At 56.2% G+C, this 21,805-nt stretch overlaps 1 protein-coding gene across 2 annotated transcripts; it reads left to right on the top strand.

The window, feature by feature from the left end:
• Positions 1-690: 690 nt before the first annotated feature.
• Positions 691-21,581, top strand: SLC45A3 (solute carrier family 45 member 3). Of its 2 annotated transcripts, XM_032467031.1 has the most exons (6): positions 749-831; positions 2,408-2,544; positions 13,394-13,789; positions 14,563-15,351; positions 16,052-16,317; positions 18,399-21,581. In XM_032467031.1, the coding sequence occupies exons 3-6, from the start codon at positions 13,618-13,620 to the stop codon at positions 18,834-18,836; spliced, it is 1,665 nt and encodes a 554-aa protein (XP_032322922.1). In that variant the 5' UTR covers positions 749-831; positions 2,408-2,544; positions 13,394-13,617; the 3' UTR covers positions 18,837-21,581. The 2 variants fall into 2 exon arrangements, with proteins under 2 accessions (XP_032322921.1, XP_032322922.1); XM_032467030.1 differs by lacking the exon at positions 2,408-2,544 and having other exon boundaries at positions 691-831.
• The last annotated feature ends 224 nt before the right edge of the window (positions 21,582-21,805 follow it).

Raw genomic sequence — 21,805 nt, 5'->3', positions numbered from 1 at the left:
ATAAAACTCATGGAAGAAGAAAGTCCAAACTGGGCGGCACCCTCAAAGCCGTGGTCCTAGACCTCCAGTTCTCTTCCACCTGTATTGTCCCACTCTTCTCAAAGGCATGCCGGAAACAGGTATCTTTTGGGAACTTGCTCAACAGCTGACAGAGGGAACATTTTACTGTTAACGTATCATATCACCCCCCCCCTTCCCCATACACACCCTTAGCGAGGAAGAAAACATTGAAATTTGGCTTTTAACTTCAGGAAGAGGGATTGAGTTAGCTATCAGGAAGCTCTTTCTGCCTCAGAGAAAAGCAAACAGTAGAAGAGTAACTGGAGAGAATGTGACATCTCCTTTCAAGGGCTGGCGCTGAGTGGGTGGGGTGCAGCTCTACCCGGGGGCAGGGGAACGGCCAGAATAGCACGTGCGGGTAATGGTCGCAGACTGGCTCCGGGGAGGGGAGGCGCCCCGCATAGCCGGGCAGCTTTCACCTAACTGTTTCGGTGGCGAGGGCGAGGGGGCGGTGCACTGCCCTAGGTAATGACAGGGCAGTCTGGGAGCCACGCGGGGGCTGCCCGTCGCGGTCGCGGCTACAAAGACAGCTCCGAGACCTCCGGCTTTTCCTTCCTTGGGTACCAGCCCCACCCCTCCATACCCCCTCCCAACACCCCCCACCTCCGTCCCGCCCAGCCCCGCCCCCTCCTGGCCGCCCCAGCGCGCATGCTCTCTCCCCCCGCGGAGTAACCTGGAGATTTAAAAGCCGCCGGCTGGCGCGCGTTGGGGGAGGCGAGGGGGACCAGCTCGCACGCGCCGGCCCGGGTGACAGCCGCACGCCTCGGCCAGGTAGGGGCGCGCCCGCTCTTCTCCGCGAGGACGGGGTCCGGGCGCGGGAAGGGGAGGGGTGCTGCGCGGCCAGGCTCCGCGGTTGTCGCGTGTTTTGTGCCCCGCAGGAGGGGGCCCCGCCGTGGCCGTCCCGGGCCCACGCGTCCGGCCCCACGAGTCCCCGGGGAGGTGGCGGGGCTGCGGGTGCCCGGGCGCGCCCCCTCGTCCTGCCGCGGGCGGGCTGCGGGCGCCGGGCGCCCGCTCGGGTCCCCGCGGAGCCGCGCTTTCTTCCGCAGAGGCGGGCGGGACTGGAAGCGTCGGGTTCCCCGCGTCTCCGGCCGGGAGGCGGGGTGGGCGGGGTGCGGCCCCTCCCTGGAGCCCCGGGCCGGGCGGACGGCGGGCGCACCGGTCGCTCGCTCCTGTTGCCGCCTCCCGCGTGAGAGTTTTCTTTGGAAAGTTGCGTTTATTATCTTCCCTTGTCTCGGCTTCACCGGAAAGGGGCAGGATGAGTCACCGCGGCGCGCACAGTCCGGGACTTGGGGGAGCCGGGAAAGGGGCCGGCGACCGCGACCCCGAGGGGTCCTCGGGCGCGGGCCCACTTGCTTGGGAAAGAGTGAGGTGTTATTAAGGAGAGAAAGTTGGCTGAGCCCTTTCGGATGTTAGTCTTGGGGCTAAGCTCTGGGCAGAGTTAGGCAGGAGTGTGTGCCCCGTCCTCAACCTCCGTTATCCCTCAGGGGAGGAGGAAAAAGAGGCAACCCTTCTCCTCGCCTCCCGGGCTCAGGTAGGGATGGCAGAATCTTGAGATCAGGGAACAAGTGTGATGAGGTGGTACCAGGGCATCGGCTACAGGTTCGCAGGGCTCTGGGCTTGGGCACTGCGGGTGTGCTGGAGAAGGCGCCAGGGACGTGCAGGGTTCCTCCTGAGTGAGGGTCAGCCCTTCCCATAGTCTCCGTTTCCCCCAGGCGCTGCCGCCCTGGGAGCTACTCTTACCCTTGATCCCTGTGAATCAGCTTACATTTTCCAAGAGTGACTGACACTCTTGACCCGCTCAGCTTCCTCCTCCCCCTCCCTGGGGTCACACCTCCCTGCTTTTTGCTTTTCCCAAGGGGCCAGAGTTGAGGGTAGGGAGTGGTTTGGCATGGTGGGTACCTGGTTAGGACTTGCCCTTCAGCTGTTACACAAACCCGATTTCAGTGGAGCGGGGACTAAGAATAGCCCAGTTGCTGTCCTGCTGCCCTGGAGTCTGCAGCTGGGCACAGCCAGTGGCCCAGGGCCCAGAGTGACCCTTGCTGGGCTCCTGGAAGCACGGATCAGGGGTGCAGAGTGAGGCCCTGCGGGTTTCTGGATGCCTTTCCTGATGCACTTAGTACTTCAGAGTGGGGCAGCCTTGTTGTGGACTCACCTGCCCAAGACCTGGGGAGCAGGCAGGCATATGGGAGAGGGGAGGGCAGGGCCAGGAAGTGTAGGCTGATGGGAAGCCTGAGAAAACCAATAGAACAACTTCTTCTAGGGTTTGGTTGCAACGTTATTTGAGGTCACAAGTCCTTCTGTTGGATGGGCCCCATCCTCTCATTCCTCCCTTATCTCCTCCCCTTAGGCTTGCCTGGAGCCTGGACTGTTATTCTAAAAGTGCTCAGAAAAATGGAGCTTGAGTCAGCAGGATGAGACTGAAGATAAAAATACAATTGTGGATGAATGTACAGTTGTGGACATTCAGGCCCCACCTTAGTGGAGGTGTGTGTGTGTGAGGGGGTAGTTTTTCTATGTACTCATGGAGTGTGTGGTGAACTCCCTGGCCCCTCCTGACTGCTGCCGTATCCCGGAGGAGGAGGAAAAGGAGCTGGACAGTGATCCTTGGTGGCCCACTGAGGTCCTTCCAGGCCAGGGTGGTGGAAGGATGGTGTGGAGTCCCCTCTCTCAGTCTGGGTAGGGCTCTGGAGACAAAAGGCAGAGAGGCAGGATGCTCTGAGGACTCTGAAAGTGAAATTAAGCGCTATCATCTGGACCATTAGAGCCTGATAATACAACATTAAGGATAACAACCCAGATTGTCGGAAAATCCTGGCTGCTCCACTAGCTGTGGGATGAAGGGCAAGTTACTTGATCTCTTTTGAGTCTCAGTATCCCTGGCTGCAAATTGGGGATGATAATAGTAATGATACTGCCTACTCTGTAGCTTTGTTATTTATTAAATAATAAATGTAATGAGTATAAATATGTATTTATATATATGTATTTAAAAACCCCATAGCTTTGTTAAATCATGCGTATAGAGCACTGGATTGTGAGCCTGATAGGGAGCAAGCGCTCAGTAAATGTTAGACAGTATTATCTACATCCACTACATCTACACCTGTCACCCGGTGGGCAGCATCACCCAGCCTGGGCCTCTGTTCTTGGGTTCTGCTATAGACCTTGTTTCTCTGGGGTCAAGGTCTCCCGGACTTTGGGGAGTCAGTATGAGTTAAGAAATTGTCTCTAACACTCAGTTGCCTGTGTTTGAATCCCATTTCCTCTTGCACAAGTTACTTCACCTCCCTGTGCTTCAGCTTCCTCCTCTGTACAATGAGGGTAACAGTACCTACCTCACATCATTATGAGGATTAAACGAGCTGATGTAGGTAAAGCTCTGGGCCCAGCAGCTGCAAGGGAAAGGAGCTTGCTAAATGCCAGCTGCTGCTATTTGGTAACAATGGAGGCAATCATTGTGGTTTACACTTAGGAACCAAAGTTTCAAAGTTTCTTAGCAAGGGAGTTACACTGTATACAACTGTATGTAAATTGTGAATGACACATTTACAGTTGAACTCATGGTTCCATGGAGAGAACACACCAGGACTTGACACCCCGGTCTCTCCCCTGTCAATATGCTATGTGACTTGTTTTTTAATTAGTCCATAAACCCCCTGCCCTACCTCTCTCCTCAGGTTGGAAGAGAGTGCCATGAGGTGATGGAGGTGAATATGTAGCCTGAAGGGTTAAGCACCTTCTCTGCAGAAAGGTTATTTGTTACGATTTTTAGAGAAACTGTATGAGAGGAGGGGAGTGTTCTGAAGTTTGGGTTCTGCACTGTCCTCCCTCCCCAACCTTTGGGATCCTTTGCAGTGCTTTCTGGTGTCCAGAAGAAAAACCCAGCCTGACTTTCTCTGAACAGTCAGTGGCCCTGTTTGCTGGAATAGCGAGGGTGGGGACTGGACCAGTTGGTACCAGGCCCAGTGTCTTGAACACTGATGCCACTTGACTCCCAGCAGTAGAGCTGGAGTGTGGAGCTTTGTCAGTGTATTAAGTGTCCCTGCTTGGGGGCAGGGGGTAGTGACAGAGCCGTCACAGGATGGTCCTGATGTCTGGCCAGAACTTACTGTTTAATCCCTTTTTTTCTGCTACACGGTCTGTGTTTCCTCCTCCATGGGAAGAAGTCCACAGTTTTGCCACTGACCCCAAAGGACTTGTGGGGCTTCTTGCTTCTGATGCTGGAGACAGGCCTACCTCACCTGTTGGCCTTGGTTTCTGTGTCTGTAAAGTGGAGATGATGATATTCAAGTTGCAAGGTCACAGTGAGGATTAAACGAGATCGCCGTATCTCACAAGGAGCCTGCGTGGACCAGGTGCTCAGTACATGTTTGTTCCTTTCCCCTTTGTTAATCCTGGGGATCACTCTCTGGGAAGCTGGGATGAGCCAGCAAGAAGGGGCTTGGAGAGCAGCCTCTGGTCCCATAGTCCACAGTCCCTTAGTCACTAGATTCAGGTCAGACTGAATGCCTAGCCAGACAGGATGCCCTTAGGGGCAGCCAGCTCGAGACAGCCCTCCTTCCCCCGTGTTCCTTGTCAGGTCCCCGCCTCTCTAATCTCAAGTGTACTTTGAGCTGGCAGATATTGTCCAAGCTAGGAGTGCCCCGCCCATCCCTAGGGACGTGGCAACCTAGCTTTCCACTCCTGGTTCCTGTCACTAGAAAGAGCTGAGCTCCTGAATACCTTGAGTGTGCCCCTGCCTGAATCCTGGGCACGCCGATCCACAGGCAGGAATCCTGGACCAGCCTCCCCTGCAAGGCCCTTGGCTGGGGACCTCCCTCGCAGGGTCTGTGCCGGGCCTGGGCTCCCTGTTTCCTAGGAGCCGAAGGGCTAGTGCGGTGGAGGGCAGGGAAGGCCCCCAAGCCAGAGACCAGGAGGACCGCAAGTGACAGCCAACCCTGAGGGGTATCCAGTGCGTGTAGTCACAGTTTGGAAGAAAGAGATCCTTGACAGCTGTGGTCCGGGCAGCCCTGGAGGAGGTGGGGGACTTGAGCTGCACAGGGTTCACATGAAAGGGGGAAGGGGTCCAGGGGAGGTAACTGGAGGGCAGTGACTACTTTGAAAGCAAAAACAGGTCCAGTGCTGATGAATATCCCCATCTTGGGCCCATGTCCCATGATTTGGGGCCTGGTGTCCTCTCCACCACAGCTGACTGGGCGAGGCTAAGCGGAGAGGTGAGTGAAGGTGGAGAGCGCATGCTCCAGCCGCTGTGTTTTGCAGACATCTAGCCTTTTGCGCACAGTTCCTGCCTGCTCATCTGTCACGGCACAGCCTCCTCTAGGAGGCCTGGAAGCACCGAGCATGTCCCCTCTAGGGACTTCTCTCACTCAGCACCTGTACCCCCTCAGTGCGCTCTGAGTGCATCTGTCCCTTCTGCTGAGGGAGGCTGCAGTCCCATGTTTCTGAGTCCCCAGCCCCTTCACAGTGGGTTTGCATGTAACCGAGCTCAGTCCTGGTGGGCGGGTGGGTGAGCAAGCTTTCGTCTCTTTGACGTTTCTCTGGGGGCGGTGAGGTTGCACATGCTGAGGCACGCTCTCTCCAAGGGTGGGCAAACTACGGCTTTTTACCACCACCACCACCACCACCAAAACCCAACTTCTGTGGCGCCCACTTACACCCTGCCCACCACCAAGGGGCTGTTTTGGAGACCACATCCCTAGGACTGAGTCCAGCTCAGAGCCCTCTGATAAATGGGACTGGTCACAGACCCTAGGATAGCAGGGCTGAAAGGGCCTTAGAAGAACGTCAACTTTGGGATCCGAGAGGTGGGACACGGCAGAGCTGGGTCCAGCACCCTGGTCTGACTCCCAGCCCAGAGCTCTGCTCATCTGTAGGCCTGCCCAGACCCTCCACTCCTTGGCCTCTTCCCTGTATCCCGCATCTTTTAAGGGAGGCCAGGCTGCAGGGAGGGGACAGGGGTGTGCATGGATAGGGAGAGCTGCCTGGTCTGGCTGCCTGGCAAAGTTCAAAATCACTAGAATGGAGGCTGTTCAGGTTTCAGTTTGCAGGGGCTGTAGGAAGAGAAGGGAGCCAGGTGAGGGAACTTCCCAGTGGTCTGGAGACTGGGCCGAGCTCCCCATTCTCCTCCCGAGTTCCTCAACCCCCACCCTGGACCAAGGGATTTTTTGGTACCACTACCCCCACCTTGCAGGGAAGTGTTTATTGTGGCCCAAGCAGAGAAGCTAGTTACTAATTTCTGCCAGGAACAGAGTCCAGTTGCAGGAGGAAGTGGGGAAGAGGGCAGTTCTGCCCCCAGATGTCTAGGTTACTCGGTTCAGTTTCAGGTGACCGCTGACCCTTGGTGCTCTGTTGTACTTGAGCAATGTGTAGGCAGGTAAAGGATGGGGTACGTGCAGCTGGGGAGCCCTGCTCCACCTAGCTCTCCTTGTCTTTCATTGGTGGAGGGCTATGACCCACCCCCCTCCAATGCATTCAGTGGGCATCTGTCCATGGTGAGCACCCTACCTGGGGCTGGGGCGCAGGCGTGAGATCACTTAGCTGTATGGTTGGAAAGAACCTTAGACAGCATCTAGCGGAGCTCTCATTTTACAGGTGTGGAAACTGAGTCTCAGAGAGGTGAAATGCCTTATTCCAGGCCACACAGCCACAAAAATTACTGAGACTGGACTCGAGTGTCCTGGCTCCTAGTTCAGAGCACTTTCCAGAATTTTTGAATGGTTTGAGTTTTCCATTCAGTCCTTTTTATCTTTGCAGCCTTGGGTGTGTTAATGAGTTCCTCTGCAGCTCCATTGTCTTCCTTGTGAAAACAGGCCCAGTGTTGATCCTCGTGAGATAGGAATATTAAATACTGACTTTGCAGTATTGTACAAATGGTGTGAATTAGAGATAGAAGGTGTGCCAGGTACCTAGCACGTGTAAGCCCCTCCTGGACAGTTAGCAGCTGGCGGCCCCTCTGATGATTTTCCCTGTGGATGGGAACCACCCTGTCTTATAACTGGAGGTGTTTATCCCACCCTCCATCTCCCTCCGCAGCCTCCACCCCAGGCAGGGCTGCTGCAGTGACCTTTCCTCACCTGTTGGGGCCAGCACCTGGGGAGGCGCTTACATTCTTGGCATTCCTCCTGGCCCGGGAGGGCTGAAAGAGACGCTGGTCCTTGTGGGAGGCAAGCGGGTGAGGGGACGGGAAGCTGGGAAGAGAGACACTGTTGGTCCCTCTCTGCCCTCTGCTACTCCTGTTGGGAATGAGAAATCCCCTCCCAATTTCTCCACTGAGGAAGCCCAGACAACTGAAGAAGTGGCTGCCAGGAACTTCCACATACTTCCTCTCAAACACACTACACGACCATGAAGTTGGTGGTATTGATCTAAGTGTTCTTGCCTGTCAGATGGGTGTACTCACTGTACCCACCTCACCAGGCTGTTGGGAGATTAAAAGGCTTGGAAGAGTGCCTAGTGTGCAGTAAAGCTCAGTGTTAGCTACTGTCATTAACTGCACATGAGGAAACTGAGGCTTAGGGAGGCCAATGAACAAAGTCACGTCCTTACAGTAAATGGTGGCGTGGGCATGTGGGCGTGCAGACCCAGGCCGGGCTGACCGCCAGACCTAGGTCGTCCTATAGAATTGCTGGGTTTGGGGACTCTGGGCTCAGAGGCCTGTGGCCCCTGGGGCAGAAGAGAGCTCCTGGCTGAAGAAAACCGACTGTCTTGGTTTGGAGGGCACTTGGCCAAGGTGACCCCGTGTGACCTGGGGTCGCAGCCATTCACAGAAAGGGAGTCTGGTTAGGAGGCCCAGGTGCCTGGAGTCGGACGTGTGTCTATGTTGACCATCACCATGGGATTGCCAGGTGACTCTGGGAGACTGTCCAAGGTGAGGGTCAGGCCAGCCCCAGAACCCGTGTCACTGGTTTGGAAAGGGGAGGGGGGATCAGAGCGGGCTGTGGGGACTGCCTGCTGTCCTTTCCCCTCCCCTTCCCCCAACCTCCTCTGGCATTTGTTTCCTTTCAGAAGCCGGGCTGGGGCTCTCAGACAGGGCAACAAAAGCAACTTTCCTCCAAGCCACTGCCACCTGTTGGGTTTTCACACATTGGGGGTGAGTGGGGGGGAGGGAGCCGTTGCCCTTTTCCCAGTGTCTGTGGTGTGCCCCCTCTGCCCCCCCAGGGCCTGGGATTCTCTCTGCTGCCCGAAGTGACAGGGCTCAGGAGCTGGAGGGGGTGGGGGGCCTGCAGCAGCTGGGAGGGGAATTGAGTGGGAAGGGGCTGCGCTGGCAGCCGGGAGGGAGTTTGATGGATTACTCTGCAGGCCTAGAGGTTTCTCCCTAATCCCCCTTTGTGTCCGGGCCTGCAGCCCCCTCACTCTCTCTGACAAGCTGCTAAGCAGAAGGCTTCCAGTCCAAGTGAAGAAAAGGCAGCGCAGCAGGGTGGACTCCAAATCCCTGGCCTCCGGGCCCTGGGGAGGCAGGAGCTAGGGAGCAAGTCTGGGTGGGGGTGGGACCTTCCTCTCCACTGCGGGGGGGGGGCCCCCCTCCCCCGTTATTCCGTCTCAGGGTTCCCTCGAGGTGGGGAGGTTGCATTCTGAGTGGGGTTCTCAGGTGTCTGTGGGAGCGCTGGGAGATCTGGGCCTCAGCTATTTGTGCAAATCACTGTTGCCTGTAGTGGGGTGGGGGTAGGGGGAGCAAATCCTTGCTTCTTTGGAAGCTCCCATTGGAGCCCAGAGAATCAAAGACTGAATATGGGTGGGAAGGCATTGAAGTCGGGCATAGACTAAATCCTGCCCCTCCACCCCGCCCCAGATGCCCAGGTGGGAATTCCCACAGCACAGCATCCCTGACAAGGGATCTGTAACGATGGCCAGCTCATTGCCTCATGAGGATGTCCATTTTCCTGTCTCCTGTCTGGCCAGCGTGGGCTGTTTCTAGGGGTGTCCCAAGACTCCCTGTGCAGCTGCCCTGAGGGCAGAGCTCACTTTGGGAGTGCAGAGATACTGCTGGGCTTTGTGAGGTAAGGCCAAGGGCACTGGTCCCCTGGGACTGGGGCAGGGGGCTGGGTGAGTGCACCAGGAGGTTGTAGTAAACCCCCGGTCCTCTTCCCTGCCTCCAGCCTAGAGGATCTGGGAGAACTCAACTTGGGATGAGATTCTGGGGCCCCATCCATTGTGGAGGAACAGGGATCCCCACTCTCTCGCAGTCTTGCGGGTCGCTGCCCACCTGCAGTCCTGGCGGGACAGTCTCGGGGTCAGTGTTAGGGAGATTGGCCTGGAGTGACCCCACCCCTTTCTGCAGCTGAGTCATTATTCCTCCTGGCTAGCCTACCCCATCCCCAGTTTCCTTCCCTTCGAGGAGGGGCTTCCCAGTGGCCCCAGAGGGTTGGGGAGCGAATGAGACAGAGCACAGTCTTTGTAAGTGGGGAGGGAGGACGCAGGGTTAGGCTCTCGGGGTCAGGGTGGGGGCTGCAGCCGTTTGATGTGCCTGGGCGGGTGTGGGGACGGTGCCTGCATAAAGAGGCCATAGATTGCTGCCTGACACTGGCCGGCGGCGGCGGCGGCGGCTGCGGCGGCGGGGCTGCCCCCAGCCTGGCTCCCTCTGGCCTCTGTCCGTCAGCGAGGGGATCTGCTCCCCCAGCTCCACCTCAGCCGTGAGGGGTGGCAGGAGCCCCTTTGAAAGCCCTCAAAGGCCTCTTTATTCGTCCTTCTGACCCTCCCTTCCCGGAGGAGCTACCACGAGCTGCCATTCCTCCTGCCTCCTCCACTCTTGAATTTTGGAAAAAGTTCAGGCCAAGTTTGTTCCTGTTGCTCAGTTTAATTTCCCTGCACTCCCTGCCCAGGGGCCCAACCTGCGGTGGGGCAAGGGGGCAGTGATGGGGCCGGCATTCCAGCCTGGAAGGCTCCGTCCCATCCATTCACCACCTTTGAGCCCTCAGGAGTTGCCCCTCTGGGGATTTCCTTGGTGTGATAGGAAGAGGCACTTAGGTCTTTCCCATCTCTTATGCCTCCCCACCGCCCCCACTCTGCTCTCAGCCATTTATTCTCTAGATCAGCATTTCCCAGGCCCCTTCTCATGGTGGGGTGGGTGCCAAAGAGTTGCAGTGGAGCCTACAGCCTGCTCTGGGGGTGCCACGTGTTACACCTGGAGTCTCCCATATCAGTATCTGGAGTTGGGCGATGAAGTGCCTGTTCACAGAATGTGCCCAGGGCCCTTAGCCTCTCAAGGCTTGAGTTCTGCTCCCCCAGGGATGAGGAAAGATGGCCTGGGGCAGAGCTCCCTAAAGGTTCCCAGAAGTCTTGGGTTTCCTCCAGCTTTCTTGCTGTCCCGTCATCAAGGGGCCCAGAGAAGATGGGAGGTGTTTGGAACTTGAGAGGGACTTGCCCCCCTGGAGGCTTTCTGTTCCTGTCCACAAGGTCAGGCCAGACTCCCCCTTTCTGTACCTCCACTTCCCTCCTCTTCCTGCCCCCTCCCCACCAGGTGAGCACTTGGAGGCTGGCTCTCCTGGTTGATCTTCTGTTTGCCAGACTGAGTGCTCCAGGAGCAGTGGGGCAGGAGGATTTGAGTCAGAAGCATCTCTGAGGCTGTGGGGGGCGGGGGGGATTGGATCTTGTCTCCCTGTCTGTTTCCCGGAGAGGGCAGAGGAGCTCCTGAAACGAGGGGACCCAACAGGGTCTGTCACTTTCAGGCTTTGGCAAGAAGTGCCCCTGGGGCTGCGTCGCGAGGCAGCCGGGAAGGTGGTGACGAACCACTTCCTGTTCTCCTGCCTCTCTGAGCCCAGGCCCTGGCCAGGCCTGGGCTTCTGTTCGCGACCCAGGGAAGAAGGCCCTTCAGGGACTGCTGGGGACTCTGGTTAGCTGCTGTGGGAGTCCTCTGGCGCTTCCTCCACCTGAGGACCCAGGAGTGCGGTGAAGGGGCGACTTGAGGGGCACTTGGGAAGGTGTAAGGAAAAGACAGGGGGGCTTTGGAAGGGAGAGTACTCTTAAGGGCTTGGAATTTTCAGGCAACTCTGGGCTGGGAAGAGTAAAATCTGGAGGTGGCAGGAGTGCCCTGGACCCCAGGGCACAGTAGGCGTCAAAAGAGGGAGGACGGGCCCAGCAACCTAAGAGCAGAGGGGTGCAGACCTGGGCTGGAGCCTGCCACTTCCTACCCAGCTCCTTTCAAGGAGTTCCTCACCTGGCCCCGCCCCTGGTTACCAGGTAAAGCACGTCTGGGACACGGGGAGAGGCACGGGGAGGGGGAGGCAGCAAAGGGCACTCTCTGGGCTGGAGGAGGGTTTTTTTTTGTCTGTGTCCATTGTGGGCTGAGGAAGGTCCTGCTCAGTCCTGGGAGTGAGGAGCTGGATTAAGGGAAGGAGGAAGATAGGTGAGGTGATTAGTGGTTGCTGGAGAGCTGCAGTTTATTTTAAACAATGGGGAGCAACCAGGGCTTGGGAATGGGTGCAGGTTGTGGGTGAGGCTGGGTCTGACAGTCTCTGTTTGCCCAGGGAGGACCTGGTCTCTTAAAAGCCCAGAGCAGGTGAGTGTCCAGGGCCTTCCCAGACTGAGGGTGGGATGGGCTGGAAGCCTTTTGACCCAGAGCCCTTCTCTCCAGGTTACATGGCACCACCCCTTGGTCCTGCAGTCCATTGCTTTCATTCTGGGGGTGTCGTGGCAGTGCAGTGCCTGGGGAGAACTCGACTCGAGCTGAACCCACAACCACACAGCTAAGGCTGATGCCTGGTCCCCTAACCCACTTTGGGACCATGTGGGCCAGTGCCTTACACTCCTGCCCATAGGAGTCCATGCCTATTCCCAGAGTGGGTGGTGTCTGAGTCTGAGCAGAACTTTGAGGAGGATGCCACTGCTATGGCCCAGCCTTGTCTGAAGTCCTTCCTTCCTGGGCTCCAAGCTGCAGAGCTCCGGAAGGTGGTTATGGGATGGACACGTCTTACCTGGGATCGATGGTGCCTGATTTCTTTGTGGCACAGCTCCGAGAGCACCTGCAACACACTGGGTGACACATAAGGCCCTGTGGGGCTTAGTGATATTTGAAACGATTAAAGAAGTTGAAGCACAGAATTATGAGACATTGAGATTGGAGGAGGGCACGAATGAGGGCTGAGGGTGCTCCAGGAAGGCCCTCGGGTTGGGGGTGGAGACTGGGGCCAAGGCCTTCACCCTGTGAACCTTGCACCAGAGTCGTGCTCTTCAGTAGCATTTATGGGAATGGCTTGGCGAGGTTAAGGAAGGTGCTCCAGCCTCCAGCCACAAGTGGGATGGATGACAAGTTAAAGGGCTCTTTTGTCTTTTCTCACCAAGGCCCGTCCTCTGTACCTCCTCTTCGTGGTGGACTTGATTTTCCCTCTTTTGAGGTCACTTGTAAACAGAGCAGACTGCAGTGGGTGCTGCTGTCAGGAAGCAAGACCTGGAGGCCGAGTGTCCGGGGCTGGGGCATGCCGGGTGGGTGCTCCCCCAGTGGGATCTGTGTGCACAGGAGGCAGGCCTAGCAGAAAGGGCTCAGGGGGCTTCTCTGGTGAGAAAGGAGCCTTTTGGGAAGCAGAGAAAGCCTGCCCGGGAAGTGGTGGGGCATCCTGCTGGCTCAGGGTCACTGGCGTCATCGTAGTGGCTGCCAGGTGGTGCGGTTTTGTGTGAGGCAGGGACCTGAGAACGGCCTCACTGTCCCCTGACAGTTGGGCAGCGCATGTGGGAATGCTTTTTCCCCATGGATGTTGAGTGTGGGGAGAAACTCAAGGGAGAGGTTTTCAGGTCTGTGTTCTTCCAGGGGAGTGCTCTTTAAATGGTTGCAGTGATAGGTTAAAACCCAACCCAACAAACCACAATCTCTCCTCCCTTCCTCCTCATCCTCCTCCTTGGGGTGGGAGTCATGGTGCAGTGTGGCTCCCGGCCAGACAGCACAGAGTAGGAAGTGTGACTCTTAACAAAGGGGAATTGAACAGCCCAGCTTTAGGAAGTGGAGCGAGAAAAGCAAACAAACTAGCAAACAAACCAGCGGAGGGTCTCCAGGGGCACCTTGATAACAGGGCCTGGGGAGCTGGGAATTCAGTTGGTTTGATTTTTTTTCCCTGCATACTAGCAGGCAAGGACAATTGTAAAGATACTCCAAAGCACAGAATTACTGGCATCTAGTTGGCTCTGGAGTGTACTGAGGTTTAAAAGTCATATTTACCTGATTAATTATGTCAACCTTAGGCTAATACTAACATGCATTTCCTGATGGAGCAGTAGTGGGTGGCACCTAGGTGGAAGGGCCAAACCATCCTGGGAGTGAACAAGATTCAGAATTCACCACAAATCCTGGAGACGCGGTTCCCAGGACTTACTACTTGTGTGTGTTTGATTGTCCCTGCTCTTTTAGGATCCGAGTGATATGTCCCCACTGAGGCACCCCTCGGCAGCAGGCGGTTAGCATGGCTGAGAAACTAGACCCGCAAGAAGGGCTGGCGGACATGGGCTCCTGGAGGCTGAGTCCCAGCCAGTCAGAGGCAGCAAGGAGGAGAGGCCTGGGCGCCCGGAACAAGGCTGAGACAGAGCGGATCTGGAGCGCGTGAACAGGCCGGAGCCCTGCCCGCCTGTCCCACCATGGTCCAGCGGCTGTGGGTGAGCCGCCTGCTGCGGCATCGGAAAGCCCAGCTCCTGCTGGTCAACCTGCTGACCTTTGGCCTGGAGGTGTGCCTGGCTGCAGGCATCACCTACGTGCCACCCCTGCTGTTGGAAGTAGGGGTAGAGGAGAAGTTCATGACCATGGTGCTGGGTGAGTCACCACATCCTCCTTCCCTCCTGCTCCAGATAGGTGCTGCCCGGGAGGTAGGGCAGTAGGGCCTCAGCCCAAAGAACTGCCTAGAGGAAGAGACGGTTACCTGCTGTCCCTGAGCCTGATGGCTTGGTGTAGTGGGGAGAGGCATGGCCCTGGGCTGAGGAGGGTCCAAGAGGAAGAAAAGAGTATAGGGACCTTCCTTGGTTACCTCTGTGTCCCTGGTGCCCATAGGAGACTGGAGAAACTGCCCTTCGTAATTTATACCTATGGTCTCATTTAATCCCTGCAGCAACCCTTTGAGGTTACCCATTTCACAGAGAAGATAATGGAGGCTAGTAAGAGGCTAGGTGACTAGCCAGGCTACACAGCTAGCTTAGCTGCTGATTAGTAGGGTTGGGTTTCCCCACCAGGGCTCTTTCTTACAGGGGCTGGGCTCCTGACTGCAGACGAATTTTGCAAAAGCCACAGAAGGCAAATGGTCACCATCGCGTGACTCCCAGGCAGGGGGCTCTCTGTCAGGACTATGGGGTCTAGAGTCAGACTGCCTGTTGAAACCCTGCCTCTTGCCCTTCCTGGCTCTGTGCCTATGCACAGGTATCACTTATCAGCTGTTCCCTGCCTCAGCTTCCCCATCTTAAAATGCGGTGTTAGTGGTCTTAGTTGTGAGGAGTAACAGGGTCCTGTGAGGTACTCAGCACGGCCATCATTTCCGTCCTTCTCGGGGAGGTTGGGCCTCAGCCTCTGGCTCATACTCTTTGCCCTTCTTGCAGGCATCGGTCCAGTGCTGGGCCTGGTCTCAGTGCCACTCCTGGGCTCAGCCAGTGACCACTGGCGTGGGCGCTACGGCCGCCGGAGACCCTTCATCTGGGCCCTGTCCCTGGGCGTCCTGCTGAGCCTCTTCCTCATCCCGAGGGCCGGCCGGCTGGCGGGGCTGTTGTGCCCAGACACCAGGCCCCTGGAGCTGGCACTGCTGATCCTGGGCGTGGGGCTGCTGGATTTCTGCGGCCAGGTGTGCTTCACTCCGCTGGAGGCCCTGCTCTCTGACCTCTTCCGGGACCCAGACCACTGTCGCCAGGCCTTCTCTGTCTACGCCTTCATGATCAGCCTTGGGGGCTGCCTGGGATACCTCCTGCCCGCCATCGACTGGGACACCAGTGCCCTGGCCCCCTACCTGGGCACCCAGGAGGAGTGCCTCTTCGGCCTGCTCACTCTCATCTTCCTCACTTGTGTGGCGGCCACGCTGTTTGTGGCCGAGGAGGCGGCGCTGGGCCCGGCCGAGCCAGCGGAGGAAGGGCTGTTGGCCCCCTCCGCACCGCCCCACTGCTGCCCGTGCCGCGCCCGCCTGGCTCTCCGGAACCTGGGCGCCCTCTTTCCCCGGCTGCACCGGCTGTGCTGCCGCATGCCCCGTGCCCTGCGCCGACTCTTTGTGGCCGAGCTGTGCAGTTGGATGGCGCTCATGACCTTCACGCTGTTTTACACGGACTTCGTGGGTGAGGGGCTGTACCAGGGTGTGCCCAGGGCTGAACCAGGCACCGAGGCCCGGAAACACTATGATGAAGGTGAGGTCTTGGCAGCCTGGGGGCTGGTGTAGGAGCCGGTCTCTGTGGATGTCCAGGTGCAGGGCGATGCCCGCAGCCTATGCCTAAGCTGGTAGCTGCGCATCTGGACCCGATTTCCCCATCAGGAAAATGGGCCAGTGAGCAGGCTGCGTGCGCAGCCACTCGAGGAGCCCCGCAGCTTTGCTGCAGTCTCAGTAGAGCCTCGGACTGCTCGGACAGTCGTTGCCCCAACTGGACAGAAGAAGCTGAGCTTATTTCAGATCCAAAGGGTGGGCTTCAGGTCTGCCTGGCCCCAACCTTAGTTCCCTCTGCTCCCCTGCTGACTTTCCAAATCGCCTTGCCAGCCCCTTCCAGCTCAGGTGTTCTGGAACTCTATCTGGTAAAACTGACTCCCGTGTTCCCTCTTACCCTCTTAGCAAGCTGAGCGCAGTCAAACCTTAGAACATCTTCCTGTGACTTTAGCCAGTGGGTTTGGCCACATACCCTGAGGTCAGGGTTAGAACCTAGACTCCTGTTACTGTGTTGCTTTGGGTAGGCTGGGAGGACGCTGGAGGAGGGGCAGGTCTGGTCTGCAGCAGGTCTTGGGCAGCAAGTGCCTATGGTTCCTGATTCTGAGCACTGCCCCCCCAGATTGTACTGGGCCCTTTCCCGCAACACCTTGTCTGACCGCCTCTTCCCCCCCCCACCCCTCCCTCTCCAGGGGTCCGGATGGGCAGCCTGGGGCTGTTCCTGCAGTGTGCCATCTCCCTGCTCTTCTCTCTGGTCATGGACCGGCTGGTGCAGCGATTTGGCACCCGAGCAGTCTATCTGGCCAGCGTGGTGGCTTTCCCTGTGGCTGCTGGTGCCACGTGCCTGTCCCGCAGCGTGGCTGTGGTGACCGCCTCGGCTGCCCTCACAGGGTTCACCTTCTCTGCCCTGCAGATCCTGCCGTACACGCTGGCCTCCCTCTACCACCGCGAGAAGCAGGTACTCGCACTGGCCGCTGAGTGGAGCCGGGGTGGAGGGGAGGCTGACGAGCCCAGAACCGGAGTTTGGCAAGAGAAGCTAGAGAAGGCAGCCTTTGATAGGAGAGGAAGCCCGCTGGAGCCCTAGGGCCAAAGACTTGGGCTGAGGAAGGAGGGGGTAGATTAGATTCTGGGAATGACTTCCTGGTGTCAGAACTATGAAGCACTTGAGTGGATGATTGCAGGAAATGCGAAATCCTTCTCTGGGAACCCTGACAATCAGGGCTAGCAGATGCCCTCAGTCTGGGCTGAGTTGCTGTATGCAGAGGTCAGGGGCTGGGTCAGGGTGACCTCTGGGGTACCTCAGTTTAGCAGATGATGAATGGGAGTGGTCTGGTGTTGGCCACACCTCTCTTTATTCGTATAGTGACCCAAGCCTTGCTTTGGTCTCTGAGATGAGGAAGGCTCTTTACTGCTCCTCTCTTTAGGTTTTTCTTCCTTTTCTGTCTAATTCTCTCTTTTCTTGCCTCACTCCTTTGCCTCATCCCCTTCTCCCGCCCCCACGGCGGATCTCTGAGCCCGATGCACCTGGCACCGCTCACCTGGGCTCTGTGTAAGTTGGGGGGCCTCCTTTCTGCTCAGCCCCACACTGCACAGCCCCTCCAGGGTTCGCCTTCTGTGAGAAGCCTCCTGACCCAGGCTGTGTGATCACCTGTGTTGCCTCCACTGGCCTCACTGAGATCCAGCCTTGGGTGCAGAGCTCTGCCCAGAGGGCAAGAAGTTGGGGTGTCCCAAGGAAAAGGAGATGCAGCCTGCCTTCACAGAGCTCCCAGACAGGGAAGATGCATTCTGCCCCTTAGAGGACATGAGTGGGCTGGCGGAGAAACACCAAGCCGGGAGGCTGGTTAACTGAATAGGTAGCTGTGAGGGTCTTGGGGTGGGGGGCTTAGGTTGGGGGAACAGGTCCCTGAGACCCTAGTCGGCGCACTGATAACCCTCATCAGCCTCCACTCTTGTGCCCTGGCTGGAGGCTCAGGGGCTGGTGCCCAGAGGCCAGCCGTGGGCACGTGCCAGGGAGCGTGCTGGGGCTGGTCTTCCCCTCGGACTGAGGAGCATGTCTGTCCCCAGGGGCCTCTCCAGGTTCCAGCCACACTGGTCTTGTGTGGGGTGGCAGGCTTCAAGCAGCTGCTTAGGGCATGCTTGGCCCTGTACCCCATCTGCCCCTGCTTTGTCCACTTCTGGCTGCTCCTTGAGCCTTGGGCTTCCCTGGTGTCAGGTTTGAGCTCTGCCGTGGCTCCCAGCGTTGATGCAGCGGACTCTGAGAGTCAGGCACTAGCCGGCCCGGGGCAGCATCAGCTAAGTCCTGGCCTTGTCCTTAGACAGGGCGCTCTGGGGCAGTGGAGGCAGGGCAGAGGCAGGTCACGCTGATCCCAGGCAGACGGGGAGAAGGAGCAAGGAGGGCTTCAGCCTTAGCACAGCTGGGCCGTGCAAGTCGGGAAGAGCGATTCCTTCTGATCCTCACTTCCTTCATGATTCAGAAGACCCTCCCTGCCCCAGGATGGGGCCACAGACCTCACAGTAGGGCAGCAGCTGCAGCCTGGGCCTGGGCCCTCCAGCAGGAGGGAGCGGCTCTCCTTGAAGACTGACAATGATTCCCCAGTCGCAGAAGTAGGGCAGGAAGGAGGTGGGTCAGGAGAGGCCACGTGGGGTTTGGAGCCCCCCTTGGGATTTTGTTCTTCTGTTCTTAAGTGTCTCTCTTCTCGCCTGTCTTTCTTCTCCCTGTGTCTTTTCCTTTACCCTGGGGTTCTGTTCTCTTCCTAACCTGCAGTACTGAGTTTGTCTGTTACTTACCGATTCTAGGAGAGGCTAGAGGAGACCTAGACTTCTGGTTTCAGATTTGTCCTCTCCTGGCCCCGAGCCCCTTCTCCCACTCGCTAGACCCAGACCAAGCAGGTCTACTCAGTTTTCTGACCTGCTGCCCATTTTCATTAAGGCCTGTTGCCTGGTTTCTTCCAGCCCCTGGGATAAAGGCCAGGGTCTGTTCTCATAGCTGGGGGACCCCATGCCTGGGTACATACCTGTCCTTGTGTCCCTGCCTGCCAGGTTTTCCTGCCCAAATACCGTGGAGACGATGGAGGTGGTGCCAGTGAGGACAACCTGATGACCAGCTTCCCGCCGGGCCCCAAGGCCGGATCTCCCTTCCCCATCGGACACATGGGTGCTGGAGGCAGCAGCCTGCTCCCCTCTCCACCTGCGCTCTGCGGGGCCTCTGCCTGCGACGTCCCCATGCGTGTGGTGGCGGGCGAGCCCCCCGAGGCCCGGGTTGTTCCTGGCCGCGGCATCTGCCTGGACCTTGCCATCCTGGACAGTGCCTTCCTGCTGTCCCAGGTGGCCCCCTCCCTGTTTATGGGCTCCATTGTTCAGCTCAGCCAGTCTGTCACCGCCTATATGGTGTCGGCTGCAGGCCTGGGTCTGGTTGCCATTTACTTTGTCACACAGGTAGTATTTGACAAGAGCGACTTGGCCAAATACTCAGTGTAGAGTACGTCCAACCCACTGAGGGAAAGCCTGCCTTACTGGGTCCCCTATTCCAGTCTGTTAGCCCCACGGGGCTGGGAGCTGACCACCCGGTGCCTATTGCTGCCAAAGTGGTGTGGCTTTCTGCTGCCTCCCCATGGCAGTGTGGTGCATAGCTGCCCAGATAGGGGATGGGGCTTCTTCCTTCCCACCTCTCCCCAGGCTTCAGGGCTGGCAGGCTGGTGGCTCTCCATATGGCTTCAGTCTGGGCTTCTACAAGGAGAGAAGGGCAGAGAATTTAATTAACTCCGTGCACTGGAATGCAGGACACTGCAGAGGGATTACCCAGGCTCAGGGTTAACAGCTAGTGTCCAGGTCAAGACATACCCAGAGAACAGATGTGGGGGCCTGAGTAAACTCAGCCACCTGGCCTCCCACCACCAGGGCCCCTTGTCCTGTAAGTTCCCCCAGTGTCGCTGTTGCATGGGAGTTTCTAGTGTGAAACTCTTCTCCACAGGATTTGAAAGTATAGAAGATATTTGGGGGCAGAGTCCTGAGGGGAGAAAGGAAGCTGCCTGGCCCCGCAGCACCGCCTTTGTGCTGTTCCCTCACCCCTACATTTTATCAGGACTTGGCTTGTTGGCCCCTGTGTTGCCATCATAGGGACTCAGGCCTTTAAATATTTAACTTATTTATTTAAGTTGAAGAGGAATCAATTCCCAGCCCTGCTGGTATCTAGGAGTTGGGTCAGATAAGATCCCCAGCTACTGAGATGGCTGGTTATTGGGCTGAGCATTGCCAGAATCTCTCCTGGAATGATTGGTCTGGCCCCCAAACTGCCTAACCCTGAGCTTGGAAGCTCTGCTCACCCCAACTGATATCCCAAATCCTGTTACCCAAGGCAGGGAGGGCTGGGGCAAGGTGGAGGGTGGGGTTCCAGGTCTCAGCAGCCTCCCCCCACTCCCCTCCTCTCTTGGCCCAGCCTGGGCTCCCCCAACTCCCCTCTGCTCCCTCTAGGACTGGGCTGTTGAAGGAGCTGCCCAACCCTCACCTTTCCCCATTGACTCCTCTCCTTGGAGCTGTTTTGGGACCAGAAGCACAGAGTGTGGCTCCCTGAGCCTTTATCTGTCTCAGCCCCCAGGGCATATCTGTGTTTGGGAAATCTAGCACAGAAACTCAGGAGCACCCCCTGCCTGGGCTAAGGAAATCTTATCTCTGGAGAGGGGGTTTAAGTGCCGTTTGCAATAATGTTATGTCTTATTTATTTAGCGGAGTAAATATTTTATACTGTATGTGAGCAATCAGAGTATAATGTTTATGGTGATAAAAGTAAAGGCTTCTTATATGTTTAACTGGTCTGTGTATCTTTTCCGAGGAAGAAAGACCAGATCTCTCTAAAATCGTCCTCAACTTTCTTTCTCATCCAGACCTTGTTTTGGCAGCTTCAGTTCCCAGCATCACCAGCAGGTGGAGCCATACACCAGCACGCTTATGTCCTTTGGCCATTGGGTGTGGCTGTGCTACCCCAGGGTTCCGGAGGCCCTTTGGGAACTTGAGGGAGAGGGCCGGAAAGGTGCGGAGTGCAGGGGAGAGGGGGCATTTTCCCCTTCAGATGGCTCACAGTGTGGCCACGGAGATGGAGCAAGCACCTATTAATAGGAAGCACTTGGCACATATGGGCAAGGATTTTGACACCACTGTGCCTTGGTTCCCATGCTTTCCCATCTCCTTCACCCTTCCTGCCAGGCGCAGGTCAAGTTCAGCCTTCTCAGCTTCACTGCCTCCCTCACTCTTCCTGTCCCTTAAATTCAAGTGGTCAGTAAACACGCTGTGCAAGGACTAGCTTTATTTTTTCACACGTTCTCTTTTTTATTTAACTTTGTATTTTGGAAGTTTTCAAACATACACAAGTATTACGCCTGCTATAATGAGCCCAACTGCGACAGTTATTAACATTCTGCCATTTTATTTCATCTATTCTCTCCCCCTCACCCCACCCCCTTTTTTCTTCTGGGATATTTTTAAAGCATTTGGAAGATACAACCTCATTTCACCTGTAAATACTTCAGAGTGTACCTTTAGGAACTTGATCACAATACCACGTAAATATTCAACAAATAGTAATTCCTTATCATCAGTTACCCAGCCCATGTACAGTTTTCCCCAGTGGCCTTGAAAATGTCTGTTTACTATTAGTTTGTGCAAATCAAGATCCAAGTTAAAAAAAAAAAATAGTAAGTTGCAGTTAGTGGCTAATGCCTCTTAGGTTTCTCTTAAACTCTTAATAGTTTCCTTCTCTTTTTTTTTTTTTTTTAATTCATTGGTGAAGCAGCAGTTATTTTTCCTACAAAATTGTCCAACTTAATATTTGGCGGACTGTATCCTCAGTGATACTTAAGATGTTCTCCTCTCCCCCCAGCTTCCCCCGTAAGTGGTGGTAAGATCAGGAGGCTTGGTTAGATTCAGATTTGATTGTCCCATCATAGGGACTCAGGCCTTTAAATATTTAACTTAATACCTCCGTATACTCCTCTTAATAATTTTAAAGCAAATTTCAAACATCATATTCCATATCTAAAAACTTCAAAATGTATTTCAAAAAGATAAGCACTTTTCAAGAAACCCCACAGAGTCACATCATCATTATCAGACCAAGAAAAAAATTTCTTAATATAATCATATACCCAGTGTTCACATTTCCCTGTCTCATAAATTTTTAGGTATAGTTTCTGTTCAAATTGAAATCTAAATAAATTCCTTATGCTGCAATTGGTTGATGTGTCTCTTAAACCCCTTGTCGTCCGCGGGTACCTCCTCAATTTCAAGTGTTTTTCCTTGCAGTTTATTTGTTCAGGAAACCAGGTGGCTTGTACTGTAGACCATCACTCTGGGTTTTGCTGATTGTATTCCTGTGACGGTATTTCACCCGTTTTTGTTGCCCCTGTATTTTCTGTAAATTGGTAATGAAAGTCAGAGACCAGGTCAGATTTGTT

This window comes from Camelus ferus, chromosome 23 (assembly GCF_009834535.1).
Source record: "Camelus ferus isolate YT-003-E chromosome 23, BCGSAC_Cfer_1.0, whole genome shotgun sequence".
NCBI classification, from domain to species: domain Eukaryota; kingdom Metazoa; phylum Chordata; class Mammalia; order Artiodactyla; family Camelidae; genus Camelus; species Camelus ferus.
Note: the sequence above shows the minus strand (reverse complement) of the source record. Positions and strands in the feature narration are given on the sequence as shown.